Below are 17,031 nucleotides of genomic sequence, written 5' to 3'. Positions count from 1 at the left end.
CTGAGCCAAACCGGTCAGGGCTCGAGCAAGTTCTTTATGAGACAGATGTTTGTCTCTGCAGCTCCGAGATACTAGATAGATATTGATAAGTGTGCATGCTGGACCAGGTTGCACGTACACACACGCCATCCTCAGAGGAATGGCTATCTAAGGGTTATTTTCAAAGACTGATCAATTTGGGGTTGGAATCAGCAGGTATCAAACCCACCAGTGAACACTTTAGAAGGTTTCTATTGGCTCCTCTGGTGGGATTTGCTCTGAGAACCCTCCTATGCCCCTCAGAAGACTGGGTGAGGTGTAGGGTATAGGGGCTCAGGGCCCATGTCCAGAGTCTGTGGAGCCCTTGGAATAGCACATCTGCTTCCAGTTAACACTGTTTAAAGGGACTTTCCAGTTTTATGAAATGAAAGCCACCCATCAGGAATTTTTGAGCACCACTGATAAGCATTTTATGTGCATTTTTTATAGTTCTCCCAACCGTCTCTATTGTTGCCAGGGACCCTTTAAAATCTCTTCAACCTCTCCTTTCTTTATACACAGACGCTATAAAAAGGCTATGTAGATAACCATGAGCTGCCAAAGTCCCACGTGGTGCAAATGATTTCTACAATAAGTCCTCTCGTGAAAATCTGGGAGAGTCCAGCAGTTAGCTCTGGCTTCTCTTGAAATTATTAGAATGAATTGCTTTGGTGGGGAGGGAGGTGGGAAGGACATCAGAAATGATGGCTTCTCAAGCTTTTTAAATTGATGGGTAATAAAAACGAGTAGCAGTTCAGAGCATTTCAACCTAGTTTAAAATAAAAAGAATAAATAAGCATTTAGTTAGCCCTCTTTTGTGGGTTGTTTTTTCTTTTCATATTGAAATTGGTACTTCCATACCCTAAAGGATAAGATCAATAATTTTAGTTCAGTTGCTTTTATCTCTGTTCTGAAATATACTTACTTATTTTAACAGACTTATTCAAGGGGCCTTGACTGATTCTGAGAACCCTGCATCAAAAGGAGCCCATCCAAATGATCAGCTGGATACAGAAGCTGGGGCCCCACACTGTGGGGTGAACCCACAGCCAGCTCAGGGTAAGGAAGGAAAAGACCCACCGATGTTTAAATTATTGTACGACAGCCCGCTTGTCATCCAGACAGATGTGATTTCTATTTGGCTGCAAGCTTCTCTTCTAGCTTATGCTCTATAGCACCATGAATAAACTCCCACCACCAAGGGCCAGACTCTCCGTGGACTCACCTTGAGACCTCAGCAGGCATTAGCACTTTAAAGAAAGGCGGCTTACTAAGCAAAGGTGCTGTTACTGAGCTCTAAGTTTATGTTCTTGATTGGCCTCAGGTCCATCCCGGAATCAGCAGGTGTCAAACCTGCCAATGAACACTTTAGAAGATGTGAAGCCAAAAACCCTCCCATTGGATAACAGCATTAACCATCAGATTGAGTCCCCGAGTGAAAGGCGGAAGTGAGTAACCAACGATAGATGTGGAACTCCTTTTTTTTTTTTTTTAATGTATTGACGAAGAAAGGGGAAAATGAAAAAGCGTGTGATAGCAAGGTGTTAGCGGCATTTTCGTGCTTTCTCTCTCTTGAATCTCATTGATTCAAAGTAACAATTGTTTATGGAAATTTAGGACAGTCTCCCAGGGAAGTAATGATACCCTCCGAGTTTATCTATTTGAAAGAGACCAGGTAATGCTTTTAACCCACATATCTAAACATTGAAAAGAATTTGCAGGCATGTTGTGTTAACAATTTCTTTAAGTGAGTTAAATTGTCTCAAAATCTATTGACAAATATTCTTTTAAGGAAAAAGTGTTCCCTCTCATTATCATTCTCTCCCTTTTAGTTAGCTACCTTAGGCTATATTTTAATTTTGTAAGATTTATATTTTTTACAATAATAGTTCCTAATATTTTTGATACATTTCAATATAACAGGCACTGTGTTGAAGGGTTACCATAGCTTTTCGCTTCTTTTCATAAATTAACTCACTGAGCTCTCCCAATAACTTCAATTGAGTTATTATTCCCATTTTTCAGAGGAGGAAATAGAGGCTCAAGGAAATTAAATAACTTATTCAAAGTACTTGACGGGTTAAGTGGTAGAGGAATTCAAAATTATACCACAGTTCAATGGTAAGATCATATGTGAACCAGAGGTTCTTTGTAATCAGCTTTTAAAATACAACCTTCATTATACATTAGCGAGTCTCTCTACCTGGAGCCAGACCACCTGGGTTCAGCTTTTGACTCTGCCACTTGCCTGTGTAGGGCTTTGAGCAAGTTGATTAATCTTTCTCTGCTTCAGTTTCTTCATGTATAAAATGGCAATAGTAATACTACCTACCTGTGAGGTTTTATACCTGACGAATAATAGGTACTATGTAGTATAGCTGGTGGTAGACAATGACAAGATGGTGATGAGGATGAGGATGACTTGTTTTATAAGTTCAACTTGTTACCTTATTTTTCTGTTACATTTTAAAAATGGTGTTTGAACCATTCCCCCCTTTTCCCTTATGTCTACCCAGTTTTGTTTCTATGTGCCTAGGTGACACTCGGAATAAATAGACACTGAAATCACACAGGAGTAATCATGATTGTTATTGATTATTGCAGTGATTTCCGACCATTTTTTAGGCACTGGTACTTATCCTCTAGGGCAGTGGTTCTCAACCTTCCTAATGCCGAGACCCTTTAATACAGTTCCTCATGTTGTGGTGACCCCCAACCATAAAATTATTTTCGTTGCTACTTCATAACTGTAATTTTGCTACTGTTATGAATCAAAATGTAAATATCTGTGTTTTCCGATGGTCTTCGGCGACCCCTGTGAAAGGGTCGTTCGACCCCCAAAGGGGTCGCGACCCACAGGTTGAGAACCGCTGCTCTAGGGTATTACCTGAAAAGGTGACATTTTGGAGGAAACGAGCTCTGCCTGAGGAGGAGGTATGGGTGGGCAGCGGGCTCGGGGAGTTATTCCAAAACCAGTTAGAAGACAGATGGACTCATGCTCTGTTCACTCCTGTGTTGGCATTTCTCTTATCCTCATTCTTTTTTTCTGTGTTCTGTCCCTTTCTTTACAAACGAAATGAACTTTTATAAGCAAGAGCCCAGAACTGACAGCTAATCACAGGCAGGGCTGTGCAACCAACCACACCTGTGAGACCATTCTGGTAGCGTCTGGCTGGGGACCATTGTGCTCTGTAGATAGGACATAGCCGTTATTAAATGTTGTGAACACGGCCCCTCATCACATGTCCTCAAAATGAATGTATTGATAGGGGCTGGGAGCTACCCCACTGGAAAATAACTCCTTGAAGTTCTGCCCTTTATTTCTGGACTCTCTGCACACGCTTTTCCCTAAATCCCTACTCACCTTGCCCCTCCCCCCTCCCCCCCATCTATGACTTTTATATCTAACTCAGCGTGCAATTTTAACTAAGCAAAGAACCTGGCAAAAATAAAGATGAAAAACTATTCTGGCTTTTCCGTTCAACAGCAGCCAGCCTGGTCTGACCTATACAGCCATTGCATGTATCATCTTTGCCGGACGGATTTACTAATTTTGTTCTTTAGAAATAATTACCTCTAGGACGCTCTGTGGTCTTTTCTTTGGTTATCAGGGAAGTGTTTTATTTCCTTACTAAAATGTCTTCTCTTATAGGGTTGGGCTTCTCTTTCCTTGTCATAATGTTTGGCTCCTTTACCACGTTACAGGAAAAGCCCTCGAGAGAACTTCCAGGCGGGACACCTGTCCCCCTGTCCTCCCACCCCTCCTGGCCAGTCACCAAACCGGTACAAGAGGTCAGCAAGCCTTTCGGAGGCGGCTTTGTTTGGACTAGAGCCTGCCAAGCATAATTTGAACCGAATTAATGCTTGCCAAATGATTTTGAGAAGTTTGTCCATCAGATCTCTTTCAACACACACGCACAGGCAGGAGGAGGGAGAAAGCCAAGTGCATGACGTTGGCACGGCTGTGGCCACAGGCCTTTAATTATATTCTGTGGAAACTGCAATCTAATAATCAAATCCACCAGACAGTGGCCGGGCTCCTCAGTCGGCGCCTTCCCCTCCAAGATGGCTCGGTCCTTCTAGGCTGATGGCTCTTACAGAGAACCAGGCGGGGCCGAGCCGCAAAACGGCATCCTTCCTTCCCCTACTCAGGCTCTCTAAGGATGGCTGCCGGACGTTAATTGGGCCCCATGATATTCTTAAAAGCTGCCCGAGTTCCCATTCACTGGAGAGACCAATTACCGAGGAGTACTCCAAGGTTTCTTTGATTTAGACATTTCATTTAACTACTGGGTAGAGGGAAATCCTAATAAATAGGGTTTGCTTGGGGCAACTCTTTTCCTCTTTTCTGTTTTCCTCCTTTCTGTTCCTGCTGTCCCTCTGTACCCTGTTGGCTTCTGAATGGTATTGCACATTTTCAAACTTCTTGTGTAATTCCAAGCGCTTTCCAGACGATAGGCACCGTTGCCAGCTGATCTTAGCTGTGGGCACGCCGCCCCAGGAGACAGCCAGCTTATCCCTCGCCTGGTGTGGGTCTGCTGGGTGTGATTCTTGTCCACTGGCAGGCACTGTGCTGGCTGCTGGGCTGGGGGGTACAGAGATGGGGTCCAGGCAGCCCATGCCCTCAAGGGGCTTACAACTCCGAGAGGAGGTCCAGTGCCCAGGTTATAGTCGCGGAGTTTACACCGGAAGGAGCAGTAGAGATCATCTAGTCCCACCCTCTCATTTTGAAGGTGAAAGAGAAACCCAAAGTGAGTTCTTTACACCAGATCCCAGAACCTAGGGACAAAGCAGGGATCTGATCCCATATTGGCCTGTGGCCTGTGGGGCTGTATTACAATTGCCTCTCTATTTTTATACAAAAAAAAAGATTTCTTTTCTTAATAGGCAAAAGAAATGCCCTCGTGGGCCAATGAATCAATTATAGAACATTTTAAAGCAACATTGAAATCTTAGTAAAGCTAAATTTGATGATCTTTTAGGGCTTATATAAACATGTGATGAATACATGGAATCAATTCAAGGCATTTGATCATTGTGGTTGAATAAACAACACACACTTCTTGTATCAATTAGCTAAAACACACGCGTACACATGCATATGTACATGCACGCCAGATTCCCTACCACAATGGAGGCCCATTGTATTTAGTCTGGCACTTGTTTGCCAATTATATCTAATGCTTCATTGCTGCTCATTATCAGTTCAGTAATTGTCATTTCACTCATGAGATAAACATTTTTTAAATCCATGTTTTCATTTTTTTTTTTTTTGCATGAGGCTACATGTTTGTGTATTTAACCAAATATTCTAAATGGGAGGTTTGATTGTTATACATGGTTTTGACCTAGGTCTATAAGTGGGAAGAAGCTGTGCTCATCCTGTGGGCTTCCTTTGGGGAAAGGAGCTGCGATGATCATTGAGACCCTCAATCTCTATTTTCACATCCAGTGCTTCAGGGTATGTATACCTCACTCTCCTCTCTCTAAGTACATGGTGTCCTTTGGCGTCTCTCTGGGCTGAGACATACATACCTCCTGGAAACCCTGATGGCCTTTCCTCGTGAGGCCAGCCCTTCTGTGTGTACAGAGTGTGCGTGGAATCCAGCCTTCGGAAGGAAGCTCTCAGCTCTCATGCGTTCCTCTGGGATGTCAGCTTAGAAGTAGCAAAACAGGTTTGTGCCATGTGTCTTTGTGAAACAGGTTTTGTTGCTGAAGAGCATCTATTCTGGCAGGAAGCTGAGAATGCTACCCTGGGAGGTCAGTGATACTTCTACACCTTTTAGGGCATGTGAATTTATGGGGAAGGTAATATCCTTGCAGCTTCTCAAACTCTTGTGACTTAATGTTGAAAAGTTTCTGTCTGTTCAGTGTGGTTAGAGCTAGTGGCAAAGTTGAATGTGTCTGTGATCCCAAACTGAATAGCACTTCCTCTGAGAAGCTGCCCTGCTCCCCCAGACTAAGTCTGTCGTCTTTGTTACAGGGCCTTACAGAACCTTTCATGGTCCGTACCACTCACTGTTGCCTTGTTTCATTATCATGTCCTTTAACAAACGATCAACTCCATAAAAGCAGGAGCCATGTCTGCCTGGCTCACCAGTATTTCTTCTGCACCTAGCAGACATGGTGTCTGTAAACATTTTTGGATGAATGAATTATTAAGTTTACTGAAAATGAGGAGGCTTAGATTCTAATCCCAGATTTCCTGCTAATTACGTGATTTAACCAGTTAGAACTGATTTATTATAAAATTTATAAGTTGGCCTCTTTCAGTATTTCCCATCTTTTTTTTTTCTTCTTTTTCTTTTTTTTTTTTTCTCATAGACATCTTTCAAATTAATATATAATTTTTGAAACTAAACCTTCTTCCTCTGATAAGAGTCATTTCTTTCTCTTTATAATCCTGATGTGCTTTCTTTGTCCTTCTTGAATTTTGTTCTATGTCTTGTTGGTAGATTCCTCAGCTATAAAGTACACTTGCATGGGGTTAAAATAACTCCCACTTTACTGATAAGCTAAGGGGAAGTAAGTGAAGTTGTCCCAAAATTTAATAGCATCAATACTCACTGGGAAGCAAAGCTTGTCTTGGACAAAACACAATATGGAGACTCAATGAGTTTATCAATATTCTCATTGGAAAATTAACCAAGATAATGTATGTCTTAAATGGCCTAGGAGTATTTTGAGGTTCAAGGCATTTACATTTTAAAATCTCATGGTAATGCCAAGATAATATGTTCCAACATCAGAGTTTGTTCTCTGAAACTTTACCAGAACTCAAAATAAAGAGGTGGCAAAGAGTCTGCAAATTCTCAAGAGACAAGAGACTCCCTTTCTAAGCTGTCAAGGCCATTATTCTCTCTCATCTTTCACTTCCTGGTCTGACCTGCTGCTTTAAGATACATACCTGTGCAATGTAGATGCAACTTGTAACATAATTTGGATGAAGCCTCCCTCTGTCCCCAGTGACCTTAAAACATGAGACTGAGGCTGGCCCTCTACTCCTGAGCTCAGTCCTGATCTCCTGGCGAGAGGCTGGCATCAGAACCAACCCCTACTGCCATTCCTGCCTCTCCTCTGGTGCACCCAGCACAGTCTATCCCACAGCTTCTGTCTGCACTCAAGCTGACTTAGCTGAAGGAAGTGCCATTCTCAGTGGATTTGTTATCTGGGTGTCACTGCCTTAAATGTGGAAAGATAAGGTGAATAGCTCTTTCCAAGGAATTCTGATCTGGCAGAACTTACCAACATTGCTGGAAAGCATTTAGTGATTATTCACAGACAAGTTTTCATTCATAATCTGCTAGCCATGTGTTTCTTTAAAACCACTAGCATGTAATCTGTTTAAAATGGTTCATAGGTCAAATATATGGTAACGGAAGAAGATTTGACTTTGGGTGGTAAACACACAATGCAATATAAAGAGGATGTATTATAGAATTTTACTCTTGAAACCTATATAAATTTATTAACCAATGTCACCCCAATAAATTTAATTAAAAATAATAATAAAATGGTTCTTCCATCTTGATTGAGAAAAGGCATGTGATAGAGGTTAACAGCACAGGCTTTGGGATTAACCCGACACCACTTCCTGGGTTTACAACCTTGGACAAATCAGCTAACTTCTCTGAACCATCGTCCTTCTCTGTAAAATGCAAGGAGTTACCATAAAATGCTAAAAGTATATTGTTGCTGTAAGTCAGTTCTTTTTTTTTAAAGTATATTTTTATTGATTTCAGAGAGGAAGGGAGAGGGAGAGAGCGATAGAAACATCAATGATGAGAGAGAATAATTGATTGGCTGCCTCCTGCACGCCCCCTACTGGGGATTGAGCCCACAACCCGGGCATGTGCCCTTGACTAGAATCAAACCCGGGACCCTTCAGTCCCCAGGCTGATGCTCTATCCACTGAGCCAAACCAGCTAAGGCTGTAAGTCAGTTCTTAGTGCAGCATCTAACACATAGCAGATGCTCAACAAATGCGGAGGTTGTATAAGTGATTATTGTGCTATTCATGTAAACAGTAACTAAGCATCATAAAGAGATTCCTTATGCATCTTATAACTTCTGTTCTTTTTCCCCTGTAGTGTGGAATTTGTAAAGGACAGCTTGGCGATGCAATGAGTGGGACGGATGTTAGGATTCGAAATGGTCTTCTAAACTGTAATGATTGCTACATGCGATCCAGAAGTAAGTACTGGGGTGAAATACCTTGAGATGAGTGAGTGCAATAGTATGCCTTTCTAGGACCCATTTGAGGAATTCAATTATTTCTGCCCATCAGTTGACACTCCTACCCTGAGGGAAAAATTTATTAACATCTAGGTAAAGGATGTGATAAAGAAGTAACCCCTTAATTACCACTTGTTTCTTATTAAAAGTTACTGCTTGGGTGTGGCTAAATTCTTTTCATCCTGAAGTGCATTAATACATCAGCCGATAAAAACTGTGGGCCAAGTTTGAGGCATTGCCTGAGCTCACCATAGAGACTTTGCTGAGATGGAAGGCAGATAGAAGGTCTGTAAGACACTATTTGCTTGCCGAGGCATATCTTTAGAAGACCAGCGCCATTGGGGGAGCGGGGTTGAAGTGTGAAGAATGGCTCTCCCTTGTTCACCAAATCAAGCACCAGCTCCTCAGTAGCTGCATGTCCTACATTCAGGAGTTTCATGACACAATATGTTGTTGGTCCCAACTAAATTTAAAGTTCCTAAGAGGCCAAATGATGGGTTCTGCTCTTTGTGAATCCCTGCCCTCGTCCACGATACCTGAGTACATAATCAGAGCTTAACAAGTGTGTGCTGTCTTGAAGCTCCCTTGAGCAGCCTGCCCTCAGATCCTGGATCTAGGTTTCCTACCATAGAAGGTTCATGTTAGTTTGTGGGGCACCAGGGGGTGCTGTTGCCCAGCTGCTATTTAGAAAATCTGAAAATAGCCAGTGGCTAAACCTCTGAATCCAGCCTCACTCTCCATCATAAATATAGCCCTTCTGGTGCCTGGCCTAGACAACAAGAGACTCTTCTATGAGAATTCATTGGTCAGAAACTCTTTCTTTAAAAAAAAAAAAAAACGGGAGGGTGGGGGAATGAAGAGATGGTGTTTGAAATATAAGAATGTTTTGTTATTTCTCCAAGTAAAGGAAGTGACATTTTTATAGCTTTTTTAATATGGATCTCTAAATCTACAAGACTAAATACTTTAAGAGTAAAAATTGAAATCAAATTCTTTTATAGCTGTAAGTTTAGTATAATCTGAGAAATACCTGCATTTTAATAAAATTATGTGAAATAAAAATTTAATCAAATCCAGGTGATTTTGATCTATCAAAAACATTGGACTTCAGGCCAGAACAGTTCCAACTTAGAGCTGAGCTGGTATCATCAAACTGGACTATTTATATTACATATTATATTTATATCTTATATATTTATACCAGATATTATATATAGTATACACATGTAACATCTATGTTATATTACATATGTTTATACCATGTACATAGAGCACATGGTATAAACATATAATATTGCTATTGATACTTTGTATTAAACATGTAAAATCTGGTATTAATAGTATAATATATATTCTAAGCATAAACAAATACCTATATACATGTGTAATGTATAATATATTTTTAACTGAATTTTTTTGTCTTTATACATTAGAAATTAAAACTAAACCTTTTATTCCCATTTTCAAGGTGATTCTATCATCTATAAATTATACTTTTTCTCAGCCAGCTGAGTGTGAACCATGGAACCAGAAGAGGGCACTGTTAGGTTGCAGGACTGTTGGGCCAGATTTGGAAAGCACTGTAAATCTGAACTTCTTCCATAATTTAAAGTGCTTGAAGGATGCCAGGAGAAAACAAGCATGAACCCACCTCTGGGTGACAGTAACCTGTTTTCATCCAGATTTTTATTTTAATTGAGAAGTTGGATGATTCATTGTCATTTCTTTTGGAAATTAGCTTTTCGGATCTAGGCCAGAACTTTTTTTCCTATGTATACAACAATAAGGGGCATTAACTGTTTTTAATTCCAAATGTAAAGACAAGAACTGTGGAGTTTCAGTAACAGTCTCAGAAGATGAAAAATAAGAAAATGATTTGGAGGTAGACTAAAGATAGGTTTTTTTCTTTGGTTACTTTATATTTTAATGCAATATTTTACAAGGATTTTTTTTTAGAATGCTAGAAGAAATAAAAAGTCTTACTATCTCCCTGGACATTCAAAAATAAATTAAGTAAAAGTTATAAGTGGTATCAGGTTAGAAAAATTGAATGTTCAGAAAGATACCAAATTAAAAGTAAAAAAAAAAAAATCCAAAGATAATCACTTTCTAATAATTGCTTGGGGAGAGGGGCAGAATGTATGTTTGTGTAGGTGTACACACAGACACACACAGATGCACATGTGTTGGTTTCTATTTCACAAAGATAATCACATAATCAGTGTTCTGCACTTAGTTCCCTTGCTGTTGTTTTTAACTTAATGATATATCTTGACAGTTTTTCCATATAACATGTCCTTCCTCCTCATTCTTTTCAATGGGTTTTTAATAGCTGCGTACAATCCCATTATATGGGTTTACCATAATTTAAAACTAAATCTCCATGAATGGGCATTTCAGTCGTTTCCAGTTTTCTATTATTTTTTAAATGCTCCCATGAATGTCCTGCACATATGTCCTGATGAACATTTGAAAGTGTTTCCTCAGGGTAGATTGTGAGCAGAGGGGCTGCTGAGTTAAAAGGCATGTGCTTTCTCATTGTCAGACAAGTTGCCCTACTATCTTCCAGAAAGGCGCTCTCTCCCTGTGAAGTGCATAACAGCCCTTTTTCTCCATGTCTGTCAGCTCTGGGTATAATCAAACTTTTACATTTCCACTCTGCTAGGTGCTTTGATCTGTATGTCTTAAATTATAAGTGAGTTTAACCACCTTTTCATACGTGTGTTCACCATTTATATTTATTTTTCTATTAAAAAAAAAGTACTTCTTTATCCTTTGCCCATTGTTCTATTGGCACTTGACTTATATGAGTTTTTATAAATTAAAGACATTTTTCTTTTATTTCATATTTGCTGCTTGTTGCATTTATCATTCACCTTTCTGCTTTATGATTTTTTTTTTCATAGAAAAGATTTTTACTTAGGTAACTTAACATATCTTTTTTTGTTTTTATTTTATTTTTATTTTTGGATTCTGTGTTTTGCATCCTACTTAGAAAAGCTCTCACTGCTCCAATGTCCTAAATTTAGCTGAGATTTCTCCTAGGATTGTTTTTTGCTTTCTTTTTCACATATAGATTTGTGACATCAGGATTGTATTTTGGGGTAAGAAATGAGATAGATATCCAGCTTCCCCCCAATTAGCCACTTGTGTGAATATAACTTAATGAATAATCCCTTTTTTCCTCACTAATTTGAAATGCCAGCTTTCTCATAAACTAAGTTCACATATATATTTAGGTCTATTTCTGGATATTACACGTTTTATTGATCTATTTATTATCGCATGTCAAACAATTTTAATTATTATAGCTTCACAATATGTTTTAAAACTGAGTCATAATGGCCACCTTAACTCCAATTATTTTTTCCAAATTTTCCTAACTCTTCTCTCATGTTTAGTTTTCCAGATAAATGTTAATATCATTTTAGGCTAAACTTTAAGTCCGCACATCACAGGGAGCATGACCAGCACATCTGAAAATACTGCTTATTTTTTTTCTTGGTGTCATAAGAAAAACATATATGTTAGGAGTGAATAGGTGGAGGGGATAATAATGAGCTAGAGAAATATAAATACACTTGAATTGGTTGACTATATCCCAGATGCAATAAAAGAGTCAGAATGGAAAGAAATAGCTAAAAATCATTTTTCTTTTTTCTTTATTTGATTTTGATCTGAGTTGAGAAGAGGGGAGATGGATAGATTCAAGGGGTGGTTTACATCATAGGCATTCTAAGTGAAACAAAATAATTTCATTGTATGGAATAATAAAACCTGAATATATAATCCTATTTTCTTCAAGTAACTAGTCACATTTAAATGAAATTTTTCTCTTGGAGAGGAAAAATAGCATAACAGCATATTAAAATGCAATTCCTAAAAGCAATGTAAACAGCTTCTAAGTTCGTATGTAAATGGCAATGGAAGTGCAAAACAAATTACCTGTCAGGGATCGAGCCGGCACATGTCTCACTTGTGCCATTTGTGCCTGGGCGTTGGGTGACGGTGTCTTTGTGTCTGTTCCATCATTCACTCGCGTGAAATGTGTTTAATGCAAAATCCCCGGGGTCTTTTCCAACGTTGCCGTTGCCTCGTCACAACTGTAGTGCCTACAGTGAAGGAGAAAGTTTGTGAAGCTTTCACCCAAACCATCCTTCCTAGATAGGGTTGCCAGATTAAATTAAAAAAAAAAAGATAAGATGCCCAGTTAAATATTTTTTTGCCCTCTTAAGTTTGAATTTCAGATAAACAATGAATTACTTTTGTAGGCGTATGTTTCAAATATTGCATGTTCATGATTTAGCACTATTATATCCCAAATATCATATCAGATAGACAGTTAGGCTAAAAATTGTATTTGTTGTTCCTCTGACATTCCGATTTTACTGAGTGTTCTGTGTTTTTCATTGCTACTCTAGCAATCCTGTTTCTAGATCATGTGTCAAGTTCCTCCCGTTGCAATGTCTTTATTCTTAGAGAAACCAGAACCTAAAGAAACTGAGAGAAGAAAGAATATTTTCTCTTGCTTATTTGCCAAGAAGGCTAGGTAGAAAACCTGATGGAGATCATATGGTATAGGGTGAAATCCAGAGGATTTCAACCGAATTTTACAGGGCATGGGAATCACTTGGGCTCTGATGACGTTCTGGGATGGGGCTCAGAAGTCAAGCTCCGGGTAATACCAATATTGCTCCTCCTGGGACCACACTGAGCGGGAGGGTGGGACACGTTTTCCTCCCTAGAGGAAAGAGGCTTTGGCAGAGGCCATAGCTAACTTGGGAAATTTTTAAACATCTGAAGCAAGAAGCATGGATTACTTTAACCAAACATCGCTCTGATTTCTTTATCACAGGTGCTGGCCAACCCACAACATTGTGACATGGTTTTCAAGACCCCAGATCACTCACCACTTCTCTCTTGAGAGTGTCCCCTGGCAATTGTTTAACGGAATCCCATGTTCGGGGGCTTCTCAGCATTCATCTAATTTCTGAAAGGCTATTCTAAAAGGTGGTATCTGTTCTTTCATAGCACAGTGTTTGTGTTTTTCCTGTTTGTTGTTTTTCTTTTATTTTTTGCATTTGCACAATATATACAAAAGAATATTGAACTATAATGATTCTGACTAGTTCAAAAGAAGGTCTTAGCATGGTCGAACAGGCTTATGGTTTAAAATGTGTTATTCTCTTCTTTGGGGAGTTGATGAGATAGATGATTCAATAAACCTGTTTCGTTTTAGTATTTCTAGGAATTAAATACTTTGTGTTTACAAAATTGAGCTGCAGAAAGTGCAAGACATGCCAATTTGAGACACGGGGTCTTATAAGACAGGAGCTTACAAGTAATGCATTTTGGATACTAAAAACCACATCATATAGCTCTGAGCTATAACTTGTTTGTAATGCAATGACACTAGTCTGATAATATATACTGTAATCCTGAAACATTTGTGTTACTTACCTTTTGAGGCAGAAGTCATACCGATAAATTATTGCACCGTTAGTGTTAGGTTTAGTGTGCTTTGAAGGTTATGTCATTGATAGAGTCTGGTCCATCAAGTAAAGAGAACCCTTGCAATGTCAGCTAGACTTGCACTCTGGACATTGCCCAAGGGTAAGGGAACCCAGAGGAAAACATTTTGGTCATCATTTCCAAAGTCCTTTCCAAAATATGTGAGGAAGTTTGATCTTCAAAAGCGTGGTGGGCCCATGCCAGCCACGAGGGCTTTGTTGCTTGCTTCTCTTCAGACTCTACATTCAATAAAAGACTCAGCATAAGGCATACGGAAACCCTCATCGAGGTCGGTCCTTCCTTGAGACCACTGCTCACCCTTGCCTGCAAGGTCTCCTTGAGGGCACAAGTGTCTAAAGAACAGCATTAAGTTCATCCTAATAGAATCCAAATGGCATGTGATGTGATAAGCCACTGGAGTGTCATCAGCAAGAGCCTGCAGGTCACATGTGCGCTGCCCACCCTAATGGACATCTGCTCTTCCTCATTCTCCTACATCACCGGCTCTCTCTGCTATCAAGCATTCTGAACCTTGCTCATGGAGGCCTTCAGAGAGGAACTCTTGTGGAGAGCTGCTTACTTTTTAAGCCCTGTGTGGTGTTTCAGCTGGCCAAGAGGGGGATCTGTGACTAAGAAGCATCACGTTTTAAATCTCCAGGCTGTTTTCTTTAAGACTGGGGAAAGGGGACTATTTATTCTGCCTTGAAACGAGGGCAAATAAGTGAAGAGGACCTTTTGTGAATGTAGACTGTGGATATCCGCCTAATAGATTCATGTAGTCATTAAAGGAGACCAAGTAGATGTTCTTCTGTTACGTAAGCAATAATTTTTTTTCTGTCCTATTGAGTATGGCTAGCAATTATTTATTTACATGCTAGATGGTTCTCTGCATGTGGGTTCCATATAAGCGCCGAAATTCCCTCAGCCACTGGAGGTATTTTGACCATTTTGTCATTTGGATGAGCTGCGGTTAGATTGAAATTCACACATCACTTCATTAAAAATTGTGCCTTAGAAAATGCAAAGCTGTTGCACACAGTATGAATTATGGATGCAGTACATTGAAGAGAGATGAAGTCACTTCCAAGTTCCCAAGACTTCTCCTGGAGGTGTTTGCTGTTTTACAGGGAAAAATAAATAAAATTTAAAAAAAAGAAAAATAGAAAACATTAACATGAAAAAAGTTTTGAAAATGTACAGATTAAGTTCAATATTTTGATTAACCACCTGCATGTTTTATTAAATATTTTGATAATGTGATGTTTACACTTTGCATGATATTAGCAGAGTACTTTACCAGAAATAATGCACAAAAACATGTACAATACGATCATTCATAACCGGTTTTTATAGGATACTTTTTACATGTGGAACTCCATCCGTTATGTAGGGATTATATGAATATTGCACATTCTCTTCTGGTTTCACAGACCCATTTATACACATTTCTTAGTGAGACTCATTGTACATGTATTGAAGCTAGAATCGAGTCAAGAAAAATAAAGCCCATTCTCTGACTGCGAGATGTGCTTTCCCATAATGAACAATAGTCACCAGCACAGAATAATCTCCAACATTTTCTAAATTCTAATTGCCAACTGTTTCTATTTATATTTGATTTATATTTCATTTGGAGTCTGTTACATGGCAGCTCAGGCAGACTAGAGCTTGTTTTTTCCAAGGCAGCATAATGAGTATGATCTATTTCTTTTCAAATAATCTTTGAGATCCCAGGGAAAAAAATTCTCTGCTCTGTGGAGCTACTATGTAAATGTGTTTGCTTTAAAAAAAAAAATGATACAAGTGAGTGATTTATTGTTCCCAAGGAAGTACGTCTGATTTTTTTTTCTCATACTCCAAAAGCCAGTTCCTTCTCTTTCTTAAGAAAAAAATGGGTAACTGTTATTCACTAGCAAACTTTCATGCCATTTTCTCATTCTTTCTATGTAGTGGTATTAATGCAATACATATTCTAGTTATCTATACACAGTGTAAGACTTAACGAACTGAAATGATCCACCTCATGTGTGAGTCCGTCCAAAAGATGTTACTGTTCTGGGTGGGCCAATGTTCTATATCAGTTACACTAACCTTCATTTAAAATATTTATTCTAAAATGCCTCTGAGAAATAGTAAAAAACAAATAAAAAGTTGTCTAAAATGCAACAGCTTTTATAGTAAATGTACATTTATAAATAAAATACTCAAATCAACTTTGTATTCCATTGATGTTTTGTTTGTTTTTTGGAGGGGGGTCAGGTTGGTTTTCTGACTTGGGGAAGAGAGAATCAAGCTTTCTACTATAGCTTTTGGTCCAAGGTTCCATAGTCAGATGATGGCAATGATGCATATTTGCATATGCATATTATGCATTTTTGAGTTCAACTCAAATTTACCAGCTAATCACAGGAGTCACTAAGGAATTGCCTTCAAACGCCTTGAGATGAGGCACATAACCAGGAGAGACCAGGCAAATGCCAGTGGAAATGATCTGAAACAACCAAATGATGGTCACCTTCCAACACTGGCCAGAGAAAGCCAAGTCGAGCTCTTTAACGCGGCTGTGTTCTGCCGCTTCCCCCGGTGCTGCCCCAAGGTTCCCCTCTCACTGTACTCAGTTTGTTTCTCGAGGGTCTTTTTCTCCGTTGTTGAACCAGGGAATAAATGTTGCAAAACAATGGCATCCTGTGACACTGTTGCTTTCCAAAATACACTTGTAGACCTGGCCAGGTAGCTCAGTTGGTTAGAGCAATACATCAAGGTTACCAGTTCAATCCCCAGTCAGGGCAGTTACAAGAATCAACCAATGAATGCATAAACAAATGGGACAACAAATAGATGTTTCTCTCTCTCTCTCTCTCTCTCTCTCTCTCTCTCTCTCTCTCTCAAAAAATCAATTAACAAAAATTTTTAAAAGAGGGAAAAACAAATTGCACTTGTATCTTTACTGGCACTCTGTCACAAATTTGTAGGTGGCGGTAAGAGCAAGCAAGTTCCTTGGAAGTTTTTTCGCTTTATGATGAAAATGCCAATGGCCACTGTGAGTTGTATTCTGCTTTTTTTGGCAACGTTTGGGAGACAGTTAGTAGCTGCTACTATTTCCATAGAAAGGTGAATTCTTTGTCTTTCATAAAAGAGTTTTAGTAGCTACCAGAGTAGTTTAGTATATCTACTGTTATTTAAATGAAAGTTCATTTAATTATAATGCATTTCAAAACAAAGTATAGGAATGTTATTCTAACATGTGATCTACAAACAATTACTTTA

The 17,031-nt window shown here is 39.1% G+C and overlaps 1 protein-coding gene across 2 annotated transcripts in view; it reads left to right on the top strand.

Annotated features, from left to right (window-relative positions):
- The window catches only part of LIMCH1 (LIM and calponin homology domains 1), a 323,090-nt gene extending 307,113 nt beyond the window's left edge, over nucleotides 1-15,977 (top strand). The window contains exons 29-34 of one of the 2 annotated variants that reach the window (XM_054729386.1): nucleotides 956-1,077; nucleotides 1,343-1,466; nucleotides 3,724-3,801; nucleotides 5,371-5,479; nucleotides 8,109-8,211; nucleotides 13,109-15,977. In XM_054729386.1, the coding sequence (XP_054585361.1) occupies nucleotides 956-1,077; nucleotides 1,343-1,466; nucleotides 3,724-3,801; nucleotides 5,371-5,479; nucleotides 8,109-8,211; nucleotides 13,109-13,134 (562 nt within the window). In that variant the 3' untranslated portion in view covers nucleotides 13,135-15,977. The remainder of the gene's footprint in view (nucleotides 1-955; nucleotides 1,078-1,342; nucleotides 1,467-3,723; nucleotides 3,802-5,370; nucleotides 5,480-8,108; nucleotides 8,212-13,108) is intronic. The other variant, XM_008140255.3, reaches the window with a different exon arrangement.
- The last annotated feature ends 1,054 nt before the right edge of the window (nucleotides 15,978-17,031 follow it).

The sequence above is a fragment of the Eptesicus fuscus genome, chromosome 2, assembly GCF_027574615.1.
Source record: "Eptesicus fuscus isolate TK198812 chromosome 2, DD_ASM_mEF_20220401, whole genome shotgun sequence".
Taxonomy (NCBI): domain Eukaryota; kingdom Metazoa; phylum Chordata; class Mammalia; order Chiroptera; family Vespertilionidae; genus Eptesicus; species Eptesicus fuscus.
Note: the sequence above shows the minus strand (reverse complement) of the source record. Positions and strands in the feature narration are given on the sequence as shown.